This window comes from Bombus bifarius, unplaced genomic scaffold (genome assembly GCF_011952205.1).
Source record: "Bombus bifarius isolate JDL3187 unplaced genomic scaffold, Bbif_JDL3187 scf7180000009125, whole genome shotgun sequence".
Taxonomy (NCBI): Eukaryota; Metazoa; Arthropoda; class Insecta; order Hymenoptera; family Apidae; genus Bombus; species Bombus bifarius.
The window spans coordinates 1,971,438-1,991,634 of NW_022884914.1; the positions used below are offsets into that span (position 1 = coordinate 1,971,438).

The 20,197-nt window shown below is 36.3% G+C and overlaps 2 protein-coding genes across 2 annotated transcripts in view; one reads left to right on the plus strand and one right to left on the minus strand.

The window, feature by feature from the left end:
* Positions 1–20,197, plus strand: part of LOC117213788 — a 245,914-nt gene that overhangs the window by 66,286 nt on the left and 159,431 nt on the right. The window lies entirely within an intron of this gene.
* Positions 17,498–19,821, minus strand: LOC117213789 (TNF receptor-associated factor family protein DDB_G0290965-like). The gene is made up of 2 exons (XM_033459449.1): positions 19,403–19,821; positions 17,498–19,014 (listed from the first exon to the last, which is right to left on the minus strand). The coding sequence occupies exons 1-2, from the start codon at positions 19,819–19,821 to the stop codon at positions 18,438–18,440; spliced, it is 996 nt and encodes a 331-aa protein (XP_033315340.1). The 3' UTR covers positions 17,498–18,437.

Sequence of the window (20,197 nt, forward strand, 5' to 3'; positions counted from 1 at the left end):
GATTTAAAATAAAACGTTATAACACTGCTACTAAATGGCATCAAAATTAAATACTGCGACAAAAGTTGTTTGGCTGGAAATTAAAATCGAATGCGCTTTAAATAAAGCCACTTTAAATCATAAATGGCATAACGATAATTCCAATTTTTCTCCAAGTCGGTATTTCAGGCCGTGTGATACAAAATTCCATAAAATAATAGGTTCATAATAGATTAACTATTTACTAATTATGGTCAGAGATTCAATTATGTGCTTGGTCTGTGATTTCTTTCCTGACAGAGAAACTCGTATCCCAGTTGATAATACTACAAATAAGGTTTTCGTCTGTGTCTTAGACGTACGTAACTTGTACTTTCTGTATCCAAAGAGTAAAATCAATGCTGGAACCTTTTTAAAGAGGACGCTGCACAATATTTAGTCTAAAGTAATAATATGTAAATAATAGTATAAACTATTGTTTATAGACTTTGCCCACTTTTTCTTTTTAAGTTAACGTTTCGAATGTGCTAAATACATATTTATACATATTTTGTATTTATATATTGAATTACTTTATATTGGAATTTGTGGCATTACACACATATCTTAAGATTGATTGTTAAAAATATAAAAAGATATAAAACATATAAAAACATATAAAAACAATATTTATTCGAATTTAGTACTTTGTCTAATTAGCAGCATTATCCACGTTGTCCAATTTCGTTGTCTCAATGTTCTGAATTCTATTTCTGCGATAAATATTTGTATCCATATAAGATATATCATTTTATATAATTTTAAATCAGCGAATTTTCTTATAATCGTCCCTCTTTTCATATTTACGTATACAGGGGTCCAGCAAAGTATGGCAACGTAACGTAATATATAATCCTCTTCAAAGCCATCCAAATGTACGATGAGACGTAATAATCAATCAATTATCAGAAACGCTAGAAATTTTCCAAAGAAGCCGATACTTTTATACAGAAAGTCTTCTAAAGCCATGGCTGATCGATCGTTTCCTTTCTCTCCCAAGGACACCGCGTTATCTAATAATTTCCACCAGTTTCCTCCGCAAAAAATTTATCCATTCGTTGGCCGTGAAATTGACGTTCACGCGAGTCAAAAGAATGGCGTGGCGTGTGAATCGCGGAGAAGAGAAAGCGGAAAGTTCTCCGCGCGGAAATTGGATTGTGAACGGCCGCAAAGGGACGACGGACACGACGTCCCGCGTGTTCCGGTTCTCTACTCCATCTCCTCTCCCTGCAGTTACGAGAGAACGATTCGATATTCGAGCGAGAACGGTTAGATTGAGTCTGGCCGGTTCTGGTCTTGGAGTGGTACTTGCCAAGGCAGTAGCCCTAACTGCGCGTGGATCGTCGAGTCAAGTTGCTGTGCAATTCTATCGAGGGGCCTACAGAAGCTAATTGGCCGGTCAGCCCTTCGTAGCTGTTCCCAGTTAGGAACCCAGCATTGCGACAATGCAATTTACGTATACGCTGCGGTCCATTCACCGGCGAAACCTCAATTCCGTTCAGGAAACGAAGAAGGATCCCTTTCAAGGGGAACGAGGCGGTGGATGTGCCAGAATCGGTTGTACGTATCCTGAGAATGGTACAGGAACAGGCTTGATACAGGCTGTATCAGAAAATATGTGAGGTATATGTAAACTATTCAGAAGCTATATCGGTTAGTTCTAAACTCGGAAAGTGAAAAAAAAAGATTGATAACGTTAGAAAATTTATCCTTTATTTGCCTTGGAATTTACTATTATTTTTGTTATCTCTTTAGGAGAAATGAACTTGCGAACAGGAACCTTTGCCTTTTTTGAGAATTAAAAAGTAGCCGTGCACTTGGATAGCGAAATTGATAAAAAAGATATTGACAAACAAGATAGAGTTGTTCAGTTGGGTTTCTGGTTCTGATTCATTTACAGGGTTGGCTCTAGATATCGCAAAAATGCCATGTTCTGATTGATCAGCCGAAATTCTATGTATGTCCTGTGTGTTAGAGTTTGTTTCGATTCGTGAATTATGAACGAGATAGAAATAACTTGAAAGATATGTCTCGGATGATATTTTTGGACATATTTTGTGACACCCTGTATAGGAAAGCGGAGCGCGGGGAAACTAGCATTAAAGGGAAATCCATCGAGAAGATTCCGTAAAAATTCAACTTCAATTGCCCGCGGATGAAGGGCGAAATGATTACCCTGGAACAATGGTGGATAAAGCGGTGAATATTCTGGGAATCTGCGAGACTTATTGGAATTTCCGGTAACTGGAGCGTTCTTTTTGTCACGGAGGAATATTTATTTCGTTTATTCGTGACAGCTGAGATTTGTAATTTGCGTGGATAATTCTGTAGGTTTGAATCTGAGGAGATACTAGATTTCGATAATGTAGATCTTTATTTGGAAATTGGAAATAGAAATACATCTGTGAAAGGAAGTTTGTATTATCTGCCATCTTGGTATTCTTCTATTGATTATAGAACTTCAAAGATATCGCTTTTGTATCTTGGAAGTTCTATTTATAATCTATATTTTGTATCGCGTGTGTGTGAAGACACTTCGATGTCACTTCGTGTCTTAAAGAAAATATTTTAATATGACTTAAGTGAAAAGGAGAATTGACGCGGGGAATAAAATTAGATGACCTGGCGATTGATATTTTTGAAAAGTTCAAAAATAATTTATTGCCAGTATTTGAATCGATATCCTGAAATTGCTCTCCTATAAACAACGAAAAATATAATTCATCATAGTTTCTCGCGTGATCTTCATACGTACTCCACTGGAAATGTACTATCTGCCGTATCGCATGGTGATATATCAACAACCACACGAATTGTACCGACAAATTCTACAAATTTCTTCGAGAAAGTGTAAACGAAGTTGACTGGTGCCAAAAAAGGAGGCGTACCAAGAACGGTAGAGTAAAACGTGCAATCGAGCTGAATTATTGTTTCAGTGAGCCGGCGGACCACATAAAACATACTCTGACACGGTGAGACGAACACCCGAAGGAACGGTTTGATATATTTCCAGGCAACAGTTTCTCTTTACCTCTCGACCACCCTTCTGAGAGGACGTTATTTATTTTCTCCAGCTACCGAGGAAAAATTCCGCTCCCGTTTCCTTCCTTCGCGACTTGTACAGTCCGAGACCCGATTCCGTAAACCAACTACTGTGGACGATACTTTGCAAGTATTTCGTCTTTTGTCGCGAAAGAAAGCGATGTTATATAGAATTAATGCTCGTCTGATTCCTCCTCTAATGACGAAGAATACTTGCGTCTCGCGAGGCTTTAAATTTGCTTATTTTCTATCGTTGTTAATATTAAGCAACGTTAATAGTAGAATAGACAAACTGATCAATACGGAATTTTTTGTAAAATAATTGTCGATTTACAACGGCGTATTTTTGGCAATTCGAATGATTTTCTAATGTAAAATGTACGGATAAAATTTGTCAAGAGATTTGGAATTACTGCGTGTTTCGTAGAATCTTATACTATAAAAAATAGTTAGATTGGAATTTCGTCATTTTCGAAAACTTCTCAAAATAAAGGAAATTAATTACTAATATCTGTAACATTAATTTTGGATTAATAATAAAGTTAGGCGATTCGGTGTAAGTACAATTAGAGAAATGATTTTAAATTTTCCACCGCCAGTATATCTTTCATTTTGATTTCTTTCGTATAAATCCTTAATTGTATCGTTAAGCGTATTTTTATGCTTCATTTCTTTATACCATTCGAGGGTCGAAGTCGTAAAAGACCTGGCGATTTCTTACGAACACGCTCGTCAACCCTCCTGCTCCTACGAAAATGTAAATGTTTCCCTCTTCGAACGAAGAGGCGGATAAAGACGTGCATTTGGTCTCCGATAATGTAGATTCTTCCATCGTAAATGATCATTTATCCTAAATTCACGATAATTCGCTATTAAACCGCTTCCGTGGTTTGCTCTGCCTGTAAGTGATTTGAGTATGGTTGTGGTCAGACATTTGTGCTAGGTATTGAGATAAGTATACAGCTACAGTGTCTTCTATTTTCCGTTCATCTTCACTATGATTAGACATATCGTGGATGTTAAATATAAATTCAGTTTATATTTCGATAAACACGTATTGATATCGACGCAGCTTTTTTTATTGCAAATGGTTTAAGAGAAATATTTAGAAGATTAAGTGAAGATCGGGAACTACAAGAGAGTGTAATTCAAGGTATAGAGGTTCTGATCAATCTATTTAAAAATATGTTGATTCGCAAAATTAGATGTAACAATACAACATAGTAAAGTCCATGGATACTCGAAGAAATAACGTAATTTCATTAATAGAATTTCTTCTTAATTATTAATATAATCAATTGATTAAGTTTCTTCTTCGTTACGTTCTCTGCAACGAATTTTCGTACCTGCAGATGTTTATTCGAAATCTCTTCTTCCTGCTTATACGTTTTATTTCACTAAACTGCATTATATCATTTTCAATTGACATTATGTTCATGAATTTTCCTTTCTCAATATGACAATGCTTATGAGAAAAGTAACAGGTGAGACTTTGAGAAAAAAGTTTCATTAAATTCTTGAACCAGCACAAGTGAACTTGGTGGTTCGTGTGCGTTCAAGAATAAAAGAAGCTTCAATCTCACACTCTGTAGAGGGTCGAAACGGTTATTGCTGCGGTTATCCCGAATATTCTACCTGGAAGATCTCTTCCTTCATTCACGATTGCAAGGGCAAGAAGAATGAGTCTCTCGAGACGGAGGTTTCTCGTGTCTCTCTGTTTTGATATCGTTACGCCTCATCAGTTATTAAAGAAGGCCGTGCATACTTCTAGCCGTCTGTACGAAACTTCACAATGCATTATTGAGAGATTCTCAGATGGCTGGAGATATGTGCATTAGTCACAGATAATACACTCGTTGCGTGCACCGTTTTCTTTCAGAAGTCTTGCGAGGAAAGTCAGCATTTGCATGCTCTGGAATATTTAATATCTGAACCCTCCATCCCTTATTTTTTTTCAAGTTCCATGGATACTTAATTAGTTCCTTGTCGTAAAATTAAATTAAAGAGAAATTTCTGCATAAGAATCTTCAGGTATGTATACAGCGATCGAACAGAATTAAAAGAATTAAAAGTGGATCAAAATATTGTATATTTATATTATTCTAAAATTATAATTGTTTCGTTAAGTTTCATTAAGAAGAACAGTTTTTGAATTGTTTAGCAGAAATTTTTGTAAAGTGAATAAACTCTATGATAAACAAATAAAATATTTTAACACTGTAATTCTCCATATTCAAGATCGAAGATCAAATTACTCCATATTTCAATATCCACCTGTTTCGCTACAGATCACAGAGTTTCCAACAACCACCGGTTACATAACAAACAAACCAAACTCGATTTTTTTTAATAGAAAAATTTCATAGAGAATAACTGACGCGAAAACTCTTTATTCCTTATGCCGGCTATCGAAGCCATTAATCTATGTTCTCCGCGTGGTACATCAATTTGGAACGTCCTTGTTCTCGGTTGACAAGGTGTTGCTATAATTTAGAGGCGGGCTCAAAGCGCGGCTACCCCACCTTTCAGCAGTGCAAGCGTGTTACACTTTATCCATATTTTAAAAAACCACTTTTGCGACGTATTCGTCGTGGTCACACCCCCTCGCTCCGGGTTGCCGGGTTGCACCCTCACTCCCTTGGGAATCTGCGGTATAATAACGTTGACATAGTCGACGTAGAAGCACTAAATAGGAACCGGCTGTTCCTCCTGTGCTTCTCGTTCCTCCTCGTATACTTTCGCTTCGTATTTCGCATCCCGAGCTTTCATACGTTCTCCTTCAGATAGTATACTCAAATCTATCTGTGCAAGAAGAGGGTCTGTGTTGTATAAGGCCTGTTGATACTGCAGGTGCATTATTACAATTCACCGCGGTATCTTTTGCCTTCTCGTAGCCGTGGCATACTGGCCGAGGCCACTCGATCAAAAAGAGTTACGGTTCCCCACCGAACGTATATTTCACCTCATGAAATAATTTTAAGGCCGACTCTTCAAAGGAATTCCGGCTATCTGCGATGTTGCACGATTTTTTATATGATGGTTTGTAACACATTAAATGCCTTGTAACGTCGAGTAACATTTGCGACACACTGTGATTAATGCATTACAAATAATTATATTTAAGTTGAATTTTTATTTTAATTTGAAATTTCGGTTCTTCACATGAACATTTTTAAACTTGGGTTATAGTACCTTGATGATTCTTGTATTAGTTGTAGTGTTTTAAATACAAATAGGTATGTATGAAGGTATATGATATTTGGCTTTGCAAGTAACTATGCTTTCATGTTACGAACTACTTACTTGCAACTCCATTACTCTTTTACGACTTTTCTTAGCGATCGCAATCGTTCGTCGAATCGTGCACTGTTTCGAGATACGTTTTTATTCCTCACCGTTTTAAATATCTTTCCTTACCAATATCATTTTAACGTCAGAGAGTGCTCAAGAAACTTTTTCCAACGGATCTCTCGACGTTATTTCTTGCCCTCGTTTCATATTTTCCGTGTAATGACGAAAGCTTGAAATATAGGACAACTTAAAATAAATTCGTTAAATGGTTATGCATATTTGATCTTCCAATCAATATGGTACACCGTAAATTCATAGAAATCATGTAACGTACATATCGTACTTGGTCACATTGCGAAACAATGATCCTTTGTCACGCTGGTACGTTACACCCTTTTTTAGTATAAATAATTCACGCAGCTTGTTATCTATATATACAGCATCATAGTAATAAGAACAGCCTACAATTTCAAAGACGTATCTCGTCTTGTGTTTCCATGGGGTACGTTTAGAAAACCAGGAGGGATCAATCTTACGCGGAAGAACAATGGACGTGTTGTATGCATTGATGAAAGTCTTTCCTCAACCCTTTGTGGATCCAATGTAATTCCAGTAACGCCACCGATGACAACGACGGGCGAAGCGTCGAAAGAGGACGAGCAAGAGGGCTGAGAGTGGCCCTGGTTCTGCTTTCCAATGCGAAGGGGTACGTACAGGGGTGATCCTTAATGGAAGAAACGCGGAGGCGCCGTGGATAAAGGCGCCACGACGCGACGCTACCCTACCATCGGCTGTACAATTTAAGACCATTTATTTAATTGGTTCGTCAAAGTCTCGGCGACTAATGCGTCGCGATGAAAAGGCATTGGCCCGACATTACTATAGATAAGATCGTGTTTGGTAGAAGTCAAACACGATTAGAAAGGTATGGATAGAGATTGAAGACGAACATGTCAAAATTGGTGTCTGTAAGGGAAGATTTAGTGGATGATTGGATGCGAAGTTGATTTTGGGGAAGATTCTCAGGTTATAGGGAGGCAGATTGTTACGGGGTTATTATAAATAGAACAGGCGAAAGATAGCGAATAATAATAGGAAATAGCGGGGCAAGTGTAAGGTTAAAAGTTTGATGTTATCGAGGAGGTTTCGAAGTCTCGAGTGACGAGTATTATGACGAAGATATTTGAGGTGGTACAATGAAAATGTATCTGGACCGGTTCTCAGTATCATCTTACAAGTACTCCGTCACGTACAAACGCGACTAAGACTTTGTCCAGGTCTTGAGAACTTTTTGTATTTTAAAAACATATTGGATTCCTTTGCGATTCTTTCGCTCCTCTTATATTTTAATGTTTATTCATGAATCTTTGAATCCTATAAAATACACTTTTCTGTTCATTACGGTGGCCGTGTGCGATAATTTGCATTCGAAAGTGAACCAGAAGGCGTTCGATAGACTTGAAACGAGAGAATATTAATTCGAAATCTATGGTTGCAATATGTTCAATGTAAATTTTTTATTATCATGGACAATTACTGCGCGTATTGGTATCAGCGGGAAATTTGCATCAAGTTACGAGCAAAATCGCGTGTACACGTGACTCGATGGCGTATTTATTTAACGACGGAAATGGCTGTTGAAGCAAGGTTCGCGGTGGATGTTAAAAGGTACTATTAATACGTGGCTCACGCACCGGCCATTGGTCATCTACACGCAGCCGGTGGTGACGTTCGGCTCTTTAATTACCATCGATAAATCATTGGAAGAACACACGCCCCTGGCTTTTTGTTATCGCCGCTTTCCTCTCGCATGTACGTTTCGACATTTTTCCCGTTTATTAACACGAACGCTTGTTCTTATAATGTACATACTTTAAATAATAAACGTTCGTATTAACGCTTCTTTGTTACCACGTTACCACGAATATCACACGATTCAAGCTTTGACCACAGAATTGGTTTTAATACTTAGTTTAATTTTAAAATGACCTGCTACTTTAACAAAGTACAAAGTGTTAGCCATTTCTTTCATTGGAACTGTTTGTTTCCTTACAAATGAATTTTCTTAAATTCGATCAAACAGTGACTTGAAAGTATAAGAATAATATTTGACCATTGTTTCCTAGAGTCTACTATTTTTACATTCTATGTTTTATAATTAATTCTTCTAAAAAATTTCCGTTCCTAAAAGATTCAAAAATTATGTTACTCTTGAAGCACATGCGTGATTCATCAATCTTATAAACGTCAATTAAAAATTCAACGAACAAATAACCAAGAACGAAACTCGACAACGTCCGATGATTCTAGCCTGATAAAGATCACTCTTGGGCCTTACATTTTTATACCCGATAAAAGAACACAATGAACGCTGCTTTATCGTCTGACGATAGGGACTTTCCGTGGATGGGGTTGCCTATTTATTCGTGCGTAGGTCGGACGCCGAGCAGACACGCATTGTTACGAAATCATCGACATTGTATGAGGGACTCGATTTATTTTGTCTATTCGGCGGAAAAGTGCTTTCATTTGCGAGGTAACTGTCAAAGCGATTCGCGCGGAGGGAGATGTACGATGGAAGGGGGAGGGAAAGGGGTGAAAAAGAGAGGGAAATCTGTGTACGATGGACGAAAAAAGAATAGAGGAGAAAGATGATGGGAGCGAAAGAGAGGCGAAAGTATTGTGCGCTTCCACGATTCGCTGTCACAAAAGCCCTTAATTCGACAATGCATCCGTCGAAGAGGACAATAGCCAGCTCTCTCGGTAAATAATGATTCCTTCGATTCTCGACACTCGTCGTATACTCTTTCGTTTCTCTCTCCGCGCTAATATCCACCCAGCCGAAGCTTCGATAATATTTATACGTCGGCTCTTTCCCGCTTCCATCGAGCAGACTTAAGGAACACGAACGTCTTTTTTGGATTTGCGTGAGGAGGTGGTTGCTTATAAACGTTGGTGGCTGAGAAACGTTATTAATAGACGAGTATAAGTAGTTTGAAAGTAGCTTGGAACAATGATGCAAGAGAGAAATTCTACTGTATGCAAGTAGACTCGAAGCAAGGTGAGATAGATATAAGTACCTACTTGAAAGGAAATGTACTTCTAAGTAGAAGACCGATCGAGTGGGAACTTTATGAACACATTCATAGAATTTCTTTATTCATTTCAATCACTTTCTTTGACTACCTCTCCTCTGAATTAGCATATGAATTATATCTTTAAGCATAATTCTATTGCACGCTGATTGCCCATCTTGTGAAAGTCTTAAATGAATCTTTTGTCTGATTTAATTAGCAAAATAATGTTTATAAGGAAATCAGTGATTCACAATCGGATACGTGAAACAGATCGTAGAAATAACTAACGTCTCAATTTTCTGTATTATCATAGTTCAATATATTGACAAAATATTATTTTATTTAATTATTTTCAAATAGATGGTGCTTTCTCAATAGGTTAGACGTACTTAAGGGGGTGTCCTGAATTATAGTGTTCTAAAACAGCGTCCTTTTGTGATCTTTTTACGAGGGAAAGAAAGAAATGGAGTTATTGAATTTTGAGGTATAGTTTTATAAATATTTAACGAATACAAAAAATTTTTTTTAAGTAAAAAAAAATTATAACAGATTTCTAAGCCTATTTCATGGGCTATAGTTTTTAATCGGCGTGAAAGATCCACTTGTAATTCTTGACTGAAACGAAGAACCAAAAAAGCATTAAATTATTATATATTTTTCTTCTCAATCAACTAAAAAAGTTCGTCAAAAAGTTTATTTAAATAATTGTTATAGTACCTTAAAGTTAATTTTTTCTTTTTGAAAAACACATTTTTTCTTTAAACCCGCCAAAATTTTTAATGTCACACTATTTTCTGCCTTTTTTTTATTTCATCGAGAAGAAAAATATATAATAATTTAATCCCTTTTGGTTTTCCGTTTCAGTCAAGAATTACGAGGCGAATCTTTCACTCCGATTGAAAACCGCAGCCCATGAAATAGGCTTAGAAATCTGTTATAATTTTTTTTACTTAAAAAAAATTTTTTGTATTCGTTAAATATTTATAAAATTATACCTCAAAATTCAATAACTTCATTTCTTTTTTTTCCTTCTAGAGAAAATCACAAGAAGACGCTGTTTTAGAACATTATAATTCAGGACTCCCCTTAATATATCTGTTAAGTAGATGATACATTTATACTGTACGTGTGAAAGTGTATGTGAGCGTTGAAGGACCTCTAGGTCTCAGTTGAGACGAAAGCGGTTAGAAGTTATTAAAAGCCGTTAGAAGTGATTAGAATCGTCAGAAGCGAACAAACAACCGAGCGAGTAGGTTATTGAGTCCTCCATAGAATAACGTATATGTAGAGCTGAATAATTTGTAAATAAATTTAAACTATTTGTTTTTTCAAATTCTCTCTATACCTTAACAATATCAAATACGCTAATGAGGGGAATCTAAACTATGAAATTCTGCATACTGTAAAACGTTAATCAGGTTAGCGCGGCAAGATACGATTCTGATACTACCGAGAATTCGGATTTCGTTTAATAAGGATTCCAGGCGTGTACTCGGTTTGACGATCAGCCGGGTCCCCGAGGTAATTAAAAGAAAGAAATCAGGATTTTTTAAGCGAGATTGCAGAAAGCGGAAAGCGTCTCGGAGACGTGATTCGGAGACGTCGAAGAATTTGAAATCGGATTAAGCGAGAGTGATGGGACGGTCGATTTCGTAGCCGGCTGTTTCATCGGCTTTTCATTTTTCGGCCCTCCGGGACTGGTCCAACGCGTATTTGCATTACAAATACACTTTTATTCGGGTTTCTTGCGTTTCATTAAATTCGTTTCTTCATACTGTCGCTACTGTTGCTTCTCTTTCTTTTTGTTCCTTCGTCACCCTTCGTTCTCGTCTTGGTATGTAAATGCCGTTCTTGTTTCTGCAATATTTCTGTCGACACGAAGAAAGGGTTCAGAAAAAGAAAACACCAATTGAAGGTATATAATCAATTAAAAGTTCATTGATTACATTTCTACTATCTGCGATATTCCGTGTACGATGTACTTTACAACATTTTCAAGTAACTGGAAGTGTCGGTTGTAAAATTGAACGAGTTCACTGATTATTCTTATTGTCTATGATTTTTCATATGGTCCATGCGATACGAGTTAACGTTCAAATAAAAATACTTTATATTACTTTGTTACAAATTGTTTAAGCGATATCGTTATTCTTTGTAGTTAGACAATGCGAATATTACTGTTACAGTTTTTCTTTTAGCATGTTCAGTACACGTAGTTGTTCCTTAAATAATATTTTCCTCAAGCAATAATTTCAGCGTATGGTTTTGTAAATCAACAACTAATTGTCTTAACGATGTCTCTTCTCACTAATCGTCGAATAATAAGTTTGATAAAATATTTTTGGGTAGTATTTTCTTACGCTTCTTTGTATCTCGTTTCTCCAATTCCTTCTCGCTTATCGTCTTTTTTCATGCAAAGAGTTATATTAAAAATTGTAATCCCGCACCGAGAGACTTTCCCTCTTTATAAACCTCGAACGCAGAAGTCGTTTGTCAGGAACGTGCGCGGAAACAAGTATTGGAGTTGTTAACGTAATTGCTGGAAAACCAGTTGAAACATCGTGTCGGGTTTACTACAAACAAACCAATCCTGCGATCAGCTAAATTAGATTACACCGACACGCGCTTTGACGTAATATAAAGTTAATCTCACCTCGCTTGTCGATGATAACTTGAAAGAATTTGATATAAGACGTCCAGAAAATTGTTTGTATTATGATTATCAGAGAATTTAGGTCAAAAAGGAGGCGAGGTGGAAATATGATATAGTTCGTGGCTTTGTATCAAAGATTTGTATACTGTAAATCAGTACAGTCTTTTTACAAATTTTTTATTCATCGATTTTCCTAGAAAGATGTATTCTATTAAAAAATTCCATTTCCTATATTCTCTGAAAATTCCATTTCCTACCTTCGACATCTCATCTACATATAAAAACATTCGCACCTTTTTTACGAAATCCTTGCAACATTTTCATCTGAATATCGCGTATCGACCGGAGGGAAAACCACGGAACTAATAATTACAGTTACACGGTGAGAAATAAAAAGATCCCATAAATATGCTTTATTTTAATTCATAATGTACATATTATACAAATTTAATATCTGATATCTTTAATCATCAATTGACAATCTTAAAGATCAATACTTACAATTACCAATTGACGATTAATTTCATCAATAAATTAAATCAATCTCTATTTCCAAGAATCAACATCTCCTCCTCCTACGCATTAATCGATCAACGCTGCCCGCAACTCTCCACGCTTTATTCATCGTTTCATTTTAAAAAGAGAATCTTCAGCGGGAACTAACTCTGCAAACTCTACAATCACTTGACGATCATCCTGGTTATACTCTTCGTTCGTCATGCACTCTCGCGAGCGGATATCTGTTCGACATAAATCTTGATCCGTAGAAAACTCGGCTGTAGTTACGATCTATCGATGAACGATAATCGCGTACGTGCCCAGGGAATCAGATGTTTCGGTATCCAATCACCAAGGCCCTTCCATAGGATTGGCGTGGATTTTCTCGTTACCGAAACGCTGATAGTTATATCCTGACAAAATTGAGATACGACTGCCTTTCCCCTTCGCGGCGTCGAGAGCAACTTCATAGTGAATTATTGAGTTCGCGTGCGTGCTTCGTGCAAGGTGTTCGCCACTGACCTGAAGCTTCGCTCCGTTTTACTTAGGCGAGATGTATTTATGTGAGAATATTATGGTCTGGAACTTGTGGCCAGCATATGAGCCCTGTTCCGAATACCGTACAGTTTATAGACTTGCTCCAGCTTTTCGTGATCAACGCACGATGATCAACGGGTGGTCGCGGTACATAGATAACGATAATATCGGCAACGAGATCGTGCAGGAGGATACAGATATATGGGTGAATGGTATTACGAAATAGACAAGTAATTCACGCTGAGAACGAAATGGTTATTAATATCAATTGTTACAGTACACGAAGGCCTTGGATCTCTCAATGTATGTAGGTACAGGAAATTAGCGTGTGGAGAGTGTCGTAAATTGAGATTCTTAAGTGGCTTTAGATCGCCTTTACCTGGGGCCATTTGAAACGGTCGTAGCAAGGGAAAGTGAAATATTATACATAACTGGATGTACCTTAATCGATACCCTGTACCTCCAAATGGAGGAAATTATTATTTGTAAGGTTATTTGCTAGTGAAGTAATACATTTTTAGGTTTTTTATTTAAAGTTGCAAAGTTTCGTACAAGAAGTTGTACACATTATTTACTAATAAACTGCGGATTTTGTACAGTTTCATATTTTTATGGGCGGAACGAGAGAAATGGATCTAACATACATAAATTTGTTTTATCTATCAAGTTCCATAGTTAGCATTCCACTTTGAAGATTTTTCAAATTTTCTACATATATCATATATATTCTTTCCACACTTGAATTTATCGTAAGCTAATTAAACTATTAGGTTGTCCGAAAAGTGTCTTTCTTTCGCAAACTTGTCTTTTACAACAGTGCACCTTCATATAAACATGAAACCATGTCTGTGAAATGTCGCGGTGTTTATCTTAACATAACAAAACGGATCGGACGTAATTCGATAAAATAATATTAAACAAAAAACATTGTGCGTCTATTATTTCCTCATAAAACTAAAGAAACTATTCAGACAACCTAATATATACAGTGTTAAATATTATTATATACAATTACGCGCTATTGAATTATCATTGCTTAAAACCCTCAAATGTTAAATTTCTCCCCATTGTAAAAATTCGTAATTTCCACTGTATTACCAAATTCCTCTTGATATACGTCGACATGATAAAAAGTCAATATCGTTGACATCTACTCCAAGGAAGGATCCCTTGATACGGTTTTCATAAGGGGTTCCCCCCAGTGACAGATACTCATAGAAGGATATCGTGCTTTTGCAGCAAGGATTTGACTGTTTGGACAGTATTTAAGGGAAATAACTGGAAGATATCCGACGAGTCGCTTGCTTTGTCAAGAAGTGTTCGCCCTTGTTGAAATCCTTATAACACTTATTCTACCTATGCGTCTGATTTGAAGCTACCAGCTTATCGTATGAATACATGCATTAAAGGTGATTCTTGGGTCAGGCGCCAGTCTACATCTTGGCTGAGACATTCTACGTGGATTTCCGACGAAAAATCCCAGTCCGCCATTAAATTCGCTTTAGGCAAGACAATGTTAGAATTTTTTGGCGCAAAACAGACATTCCTTTCAGTTTATACGGAATATTTTCGAAATTTAAATTTCGATCGTGATTTTGATATTTTTACGCAATAATTTCTCGAACTATTCTCATTACTCGGAGAGGTGTTTTAAATAAAATTAAAATTTTATTCTGAGGAGGATAGTAATACGTAACATGAGATACGATAATTATGATGGACACAAATTCACGGATACGAGTCTATATGAAAGTGTCTCTGAGATTTAAAAATGATTTTTGCTTCTTTAGATGAAACTGTATTTTTCTATTTACTTAGACACGTGATGTATTCTAAAATAAATTGATCCGTGGCAAGCATGTTGATCTTGCAAAATTATTCATAAATTATTTAATTTGATGTAGAAAATTGCTGAGAAAAGCTTAATGAATTCTATCATAATAAAGTTGCAAATTACTTTTGTATTTAGAATAAAAATTATTATGGCGATGAGTGATTCTTCAAAATCACGAATTAAATATGGTCTAAAGGGACAGTAAGGGTTTACCTGAAGATTAGGCTAGTGTGTATTTTTTCCATCCGTAATAGACATATTTCCTATGATTCCCTTGGAGAAACTCGGTGTAACTATAAGTAAAAGACACCTGTGTCTTAATTAAAGTCGCCTGACTTCTCGCTCAGCGTGACCCTTCGTGTCACTCGTCGTCAGATCTGTTCCCCAGGGGTGTAATTTTCTCGCACCCCTTCACCACCCTTTTCCTTCCTACCAGCTACCGAGCAGAGCGCACACAGCTTATATCCACTTTCGTTTTAGACATTTGAATACGGTTACTGATTTCCTCATCTTTGAATTCCCTTTTATTTATACTTGCAATAAAGTTATAAATATCAATATTGGCTAGAAGCGTTTCACAAACAGAGACTGATTTTCAATATTACACATCACGTTCATTCATAGATGTTCATTCAGAACATAGAAGTCTAGTGTTCATTTTAATTGAAATTGAAAGGAAACTGCTAGCTTTTGATCAGGTACCTTCTATTATTCTTAATATAGAATAATGATATTTACTTAGGATAAATGTTGGGGAAGTAATAAAATATTCCATTGTATTTCTATCGTATATTTTGCTCGTTTATTATTCATTTGTAAAATATTTTTACATAAATAAGACATCGCTGGATCATTTCATTAGTTATTTCAGTCTGATATAAAAGTTTCCAATATTTCACGTACATATTTTCTGTAGTAAGATGAAAATAACGTGGGAAAGAAAAAGAAACTGGAACGCCTCGTTCGCATTTCGCGAAATAACCTCTTCTTACTTCAAAAGTGAATATCTTCTTTAAGAATTCGGTTGGGTCGCGGTGATGGTAGTCTTTCTTGGTCTTTACTATGTAAAACAGCTTCTATTCCCTTTTGTCCATCGCCCGGGTCAGCGTTGATCGTTAAAGTTCTGGCCGGGCTGGTGACAGCTTCTGTGAACTGTGAACGGACAAGAGCTTACCATTTTCCGGCCCGTTCAATATTTATGTAGTATCTAAAAAGCTATATACTCGGATCTTTGGATTCTTTGGAGATTTTCATGCAGTCAATCGTCGAATCTTTTTCCCTCTGAATCCACTTTTATCCTGATATTTTAGACAGGCATATCTTTTTTACAGACGAAGAGAAAAAGAAAATGTAATAATAAATTATCAGATACTTGGCAAAATATTCGATATTTTAGATATGGAAACGTTTAGCAAAAAATGGAAAGTTTCAAAGATGTAATGGTTTCACATTGCCAAAATTCAATAAAGATTCGATTCGCGAAATTTTATAATCGAAATGAATAAAGGAATTCGAGGAATCTTTTATTAACGTTGATTTATACTTTCGTTGAGGTAATTAGAATGAAATAATCTAAAAAGAAATACAGAAATTGATATAATTTTCTTACCATAAATATGCACATAATTCATCGAACTAACTTCCTTTCTTCAAACTTATCTCTAAAAAAAAAGCAATTAATTCTCCAAATAATCCGTCTTACCTAAAGAAGAGCAAACTTAGACGTACACTACAAAAGTACATCCTTACTCACCTTTATTCCGCAAACCTATCATCATCGTAAAAATTCCTATTTGAAGATTCAATTTTCCTCCGCTGACACGTGCAACGACCAACCTGTTAACTTGTACAGCAAGATACGGTTATAAATGCGTTCGGCGCGATTTATTATCTTAATACCTGAGCATAGGACGTGGAAAATATTTCCCGTTGACGCGAGAGTATAGTCACGTTGTAGACAGTTCGTTTCTCAAGGTTTTTCGGTGGTTTTATAAATGATCGCCATAAACGTTCGTGTTAGCGTTGCAATGCCACGAAACAGTGCGATAGTTAGCGGCTAGGAAAGCTGTACATCATTAGCTTCCAGGTGTTCGATGTCCCAGGCATACCCATCATTCCCTCATTCCAGGCGATCATGCCCCGGATCATCCCTCGAATGGCAGTGTAAGTTTCACTATCGTGTTCATGATACAACGAGATTGCAACGATCCAGGATGGATGGAAAGAGGGCGGAGAAGAGAGATAGAGAGAATCAATGAAGAGAATGAACAGTATTAGTGACAAAATCTTTACTCGCCTCTTTCTCTAGTCGACGATTTTGTCATTTCCTTTCTTTAATAATATTCATAAAAATATAACGATTTGATGAAATTTTTACATAGTTTTCTAAGATTAAAAATTCCGTCGTTTCCATTCTTTAATCGTATTCATAAAAATATAGTAATTTGACAAACTGTTCTCTCAAATTTTTCTCAAATTAAAAATTGTGTCATTTCCGTTCTTTAGTCGTATTCATAAAAAAAAGAAGAAAATAATAACTTGCATAAATTTGCATTCGTTGTGCTTGTCTCGCTTCTAGAAGAGGAATACATTTTTATTATAATGTTCGGATAATTTGTCAAATTATTGGAAATCATGAGTTGAAGGGTTTATAAATTTTCTTGCAAATGCATCGTGGCAGACGTAGAAATGCGCATGTTCTAGTTGATGATATTGCAGATTGCGAATGTAATTAAGTTTGGATTTAGTTCGTTCATTGGAAAACCGAATCGATGTGCCGTTTAAAAGGAGGACACCTGTTAACTGGCATTAAACGCGTAATTGGAATAGTAAAAGTGCACAGGGTGGCGTACGTATTGTTCAATTTAATCGTATGCTTTGTAGTTTCTTTTTTGAAGTAAAAGAAGATATTTGAATCTTGAAGTAGTTTCACAGTGTTATTGATAAATATATTATTACAAAATAGATAGGAAACCAATATTTTACAGGGTATCTACTGTATTTTTTAATACACCTTCTAAATTCTACTTCTCTAACGAATGGAGTTTGATTTTAGAATTCGAATTCGTTTCGCTTAGATGAAACACTCTTCCTCCAAGCTAACCTAATCGATGGTAACGTAATTAATAGTGTGGTATTCAATGTGCTTGAACTGTCTTCTGGAACAATGTATAGCTGGATGCGAATCGATACTTGGAAGTACTAACGACGTTGGTTTGAATGCTTGTACGTCTTCTCGTGATATATTGGAGAGATTAAGAACGTTTCGTCATTTATTATGAAACGCACGGCGCAAACCTTTCAATTATCATTAAAATACTAATATAATATGCGAATTTACTTGTAATTCTTCTAAAATATTTCTCAAATAATAAATATTTTTAAACAATATTTTATACGATTAAATGAAAAGTTCATAAAACGTTTACTAAAAGATCCGACCAATAAGAAATAATCTTGTATCTATTTCCTTTATAAAATACTTGATCTACGAAAGATAATTAAATTCGCAGTTTCTTTCGTGAGCGTGTTTTCTAGCTAGTTGAAACTTGACGGTGCATCCGTTATACTTGTAAGCACACTCTTCCATTCTGTAATTGCATTTCTGTTGGTGCGTTTCCAAACGACTACGTTTAGGTCTCACTTTACATCCATATTCGGCCCATCCGCAAGGAACTTGTTCGTCAGGATCGTACTCTCCTTCTGACGAAGTATCATCATCACCGGTATCATATTTCTGATAGTTACATTTCGCTTGATGTAACTGCTTTCGTCTTCTAGGCATGTTCACCATGCAGCCATATCTTCTGTATTTGCATTCGACTAATTCTTCAGGATCTTCATAATCGTTACTCGAGATGGTCGCTCGTTCCATGGAATCGCTAATGTTCTGCTCGTTGAAACGATCCTTGTAGATGCAATGGTTCTCGTGAATCGAAATCCTCCAGGGTGACGTTTTCACATTACAACCCACCGCTCGATAGGTGCACTCGATCAAATCGTCGTGTTTATGGGCTACGTCTGTGGGAAGGTGTTCCTCCTCTAAGTGAGGACGGAATTGACATCTGAAATTTTTAAAAAACAATGTGAACACTTTCACTCTCTCTCTTTCCTTAACAACGTAAACACACGATTATTTCTTTTGGATTGAATAATAAGTTTATTCACTAGCGTATTTGTAAGTATCGTATTCTATATCAATATGGAAAAGTGATACAAAAATTATTTACAGAATTCTATAATACACGTATTTTCTGCGAATGTCTTATTTTCTTATTTCTATGTCTTCTTTCAATTTCAATTTGAACGTTGAATTTAAATCAATGAATATGTTGATCGGTCAATGCAAATATTTCATCTACAACAGAATTTCGTAGTTTTCTTTCGAAATTGTTCATGTTATGTTTCGCTCGTATTAAAAATTACTTTATTAAAAATTGCAACGTTCTTTACCGAGACTCGTGTAGGTCCATCAAATTCGTCGGTACTTTCACCCAGCAACCCAGATGAGCGTACGCACAATCATTTAGTTCTTGATCTTGAAGTGGCGGTGATGGGTAACGGTTTCTCTCGTGTTCTTGAAACTCGTCCAGTTTTGGAGCGCTAGGATGATACTGATGGAACTTGCGTGGAAGTGGGTGAGGTTGTAAATCTCTAGCTGACGATAACGATGAAGATGTTCGCGATGGCATTTCCTTGTGTAACGGCCACTGACAAGTGGGACAGTCGTAGTAATAAGGTTTGCAACGATAACACATTGTATGTTGATTGGAGCAAGCGTATCTGGGCGTTAGTTCCATTTCCATCAGGCAGATCGGGCAGACACCCTCGCTTTTGAATCTCTCGCACAGATTCGGGTACAGGCTACTCATGATCTGATAGAAATAATTGATTATTTAGTTTATTTGCTTTCTGGTAATTTTTTAATCTCATTTCATAAGTACACGAGTTATATTGAATATTGAATGACGTGCTTCCACGAGTTGATACATTGCAAGAAAATGGCAAGAGTAATTGTAAAGCCTAAGATAAATTTAAAGAGCAGTGTTTATAACATCATCGCTTTTCAATTTATTTATTAGAATATTAATCGCGAATGTCTTTAAACATAGTACAATAGCATTACACATGAATTTTGCGTATTGAGGTTAACACTTTGACTGCCACGTTGGTCATATATGACTGGCTACGGTTTCTTCTGTGACGCCACGGTGGTCATTGGTGACCGGAGCGCTTGAACTTCTTACA

Coding starts and splice junctions, on each gene's coding strand:
- LOC117213789 (XM_033459449.1), bottom strand. CDS start 19,821: ATGAGTAGCCTGTACCCGAATCTGTGCGAGAGATTCAAAAGCGAGGGT. Junction 19,015..19,402: donor ATGGACCTACACGAGTCTCG/GTAAAGAACGTT, acceptor TAAAAATTTCAG/ATGTCAATTCCGTCCTCACT.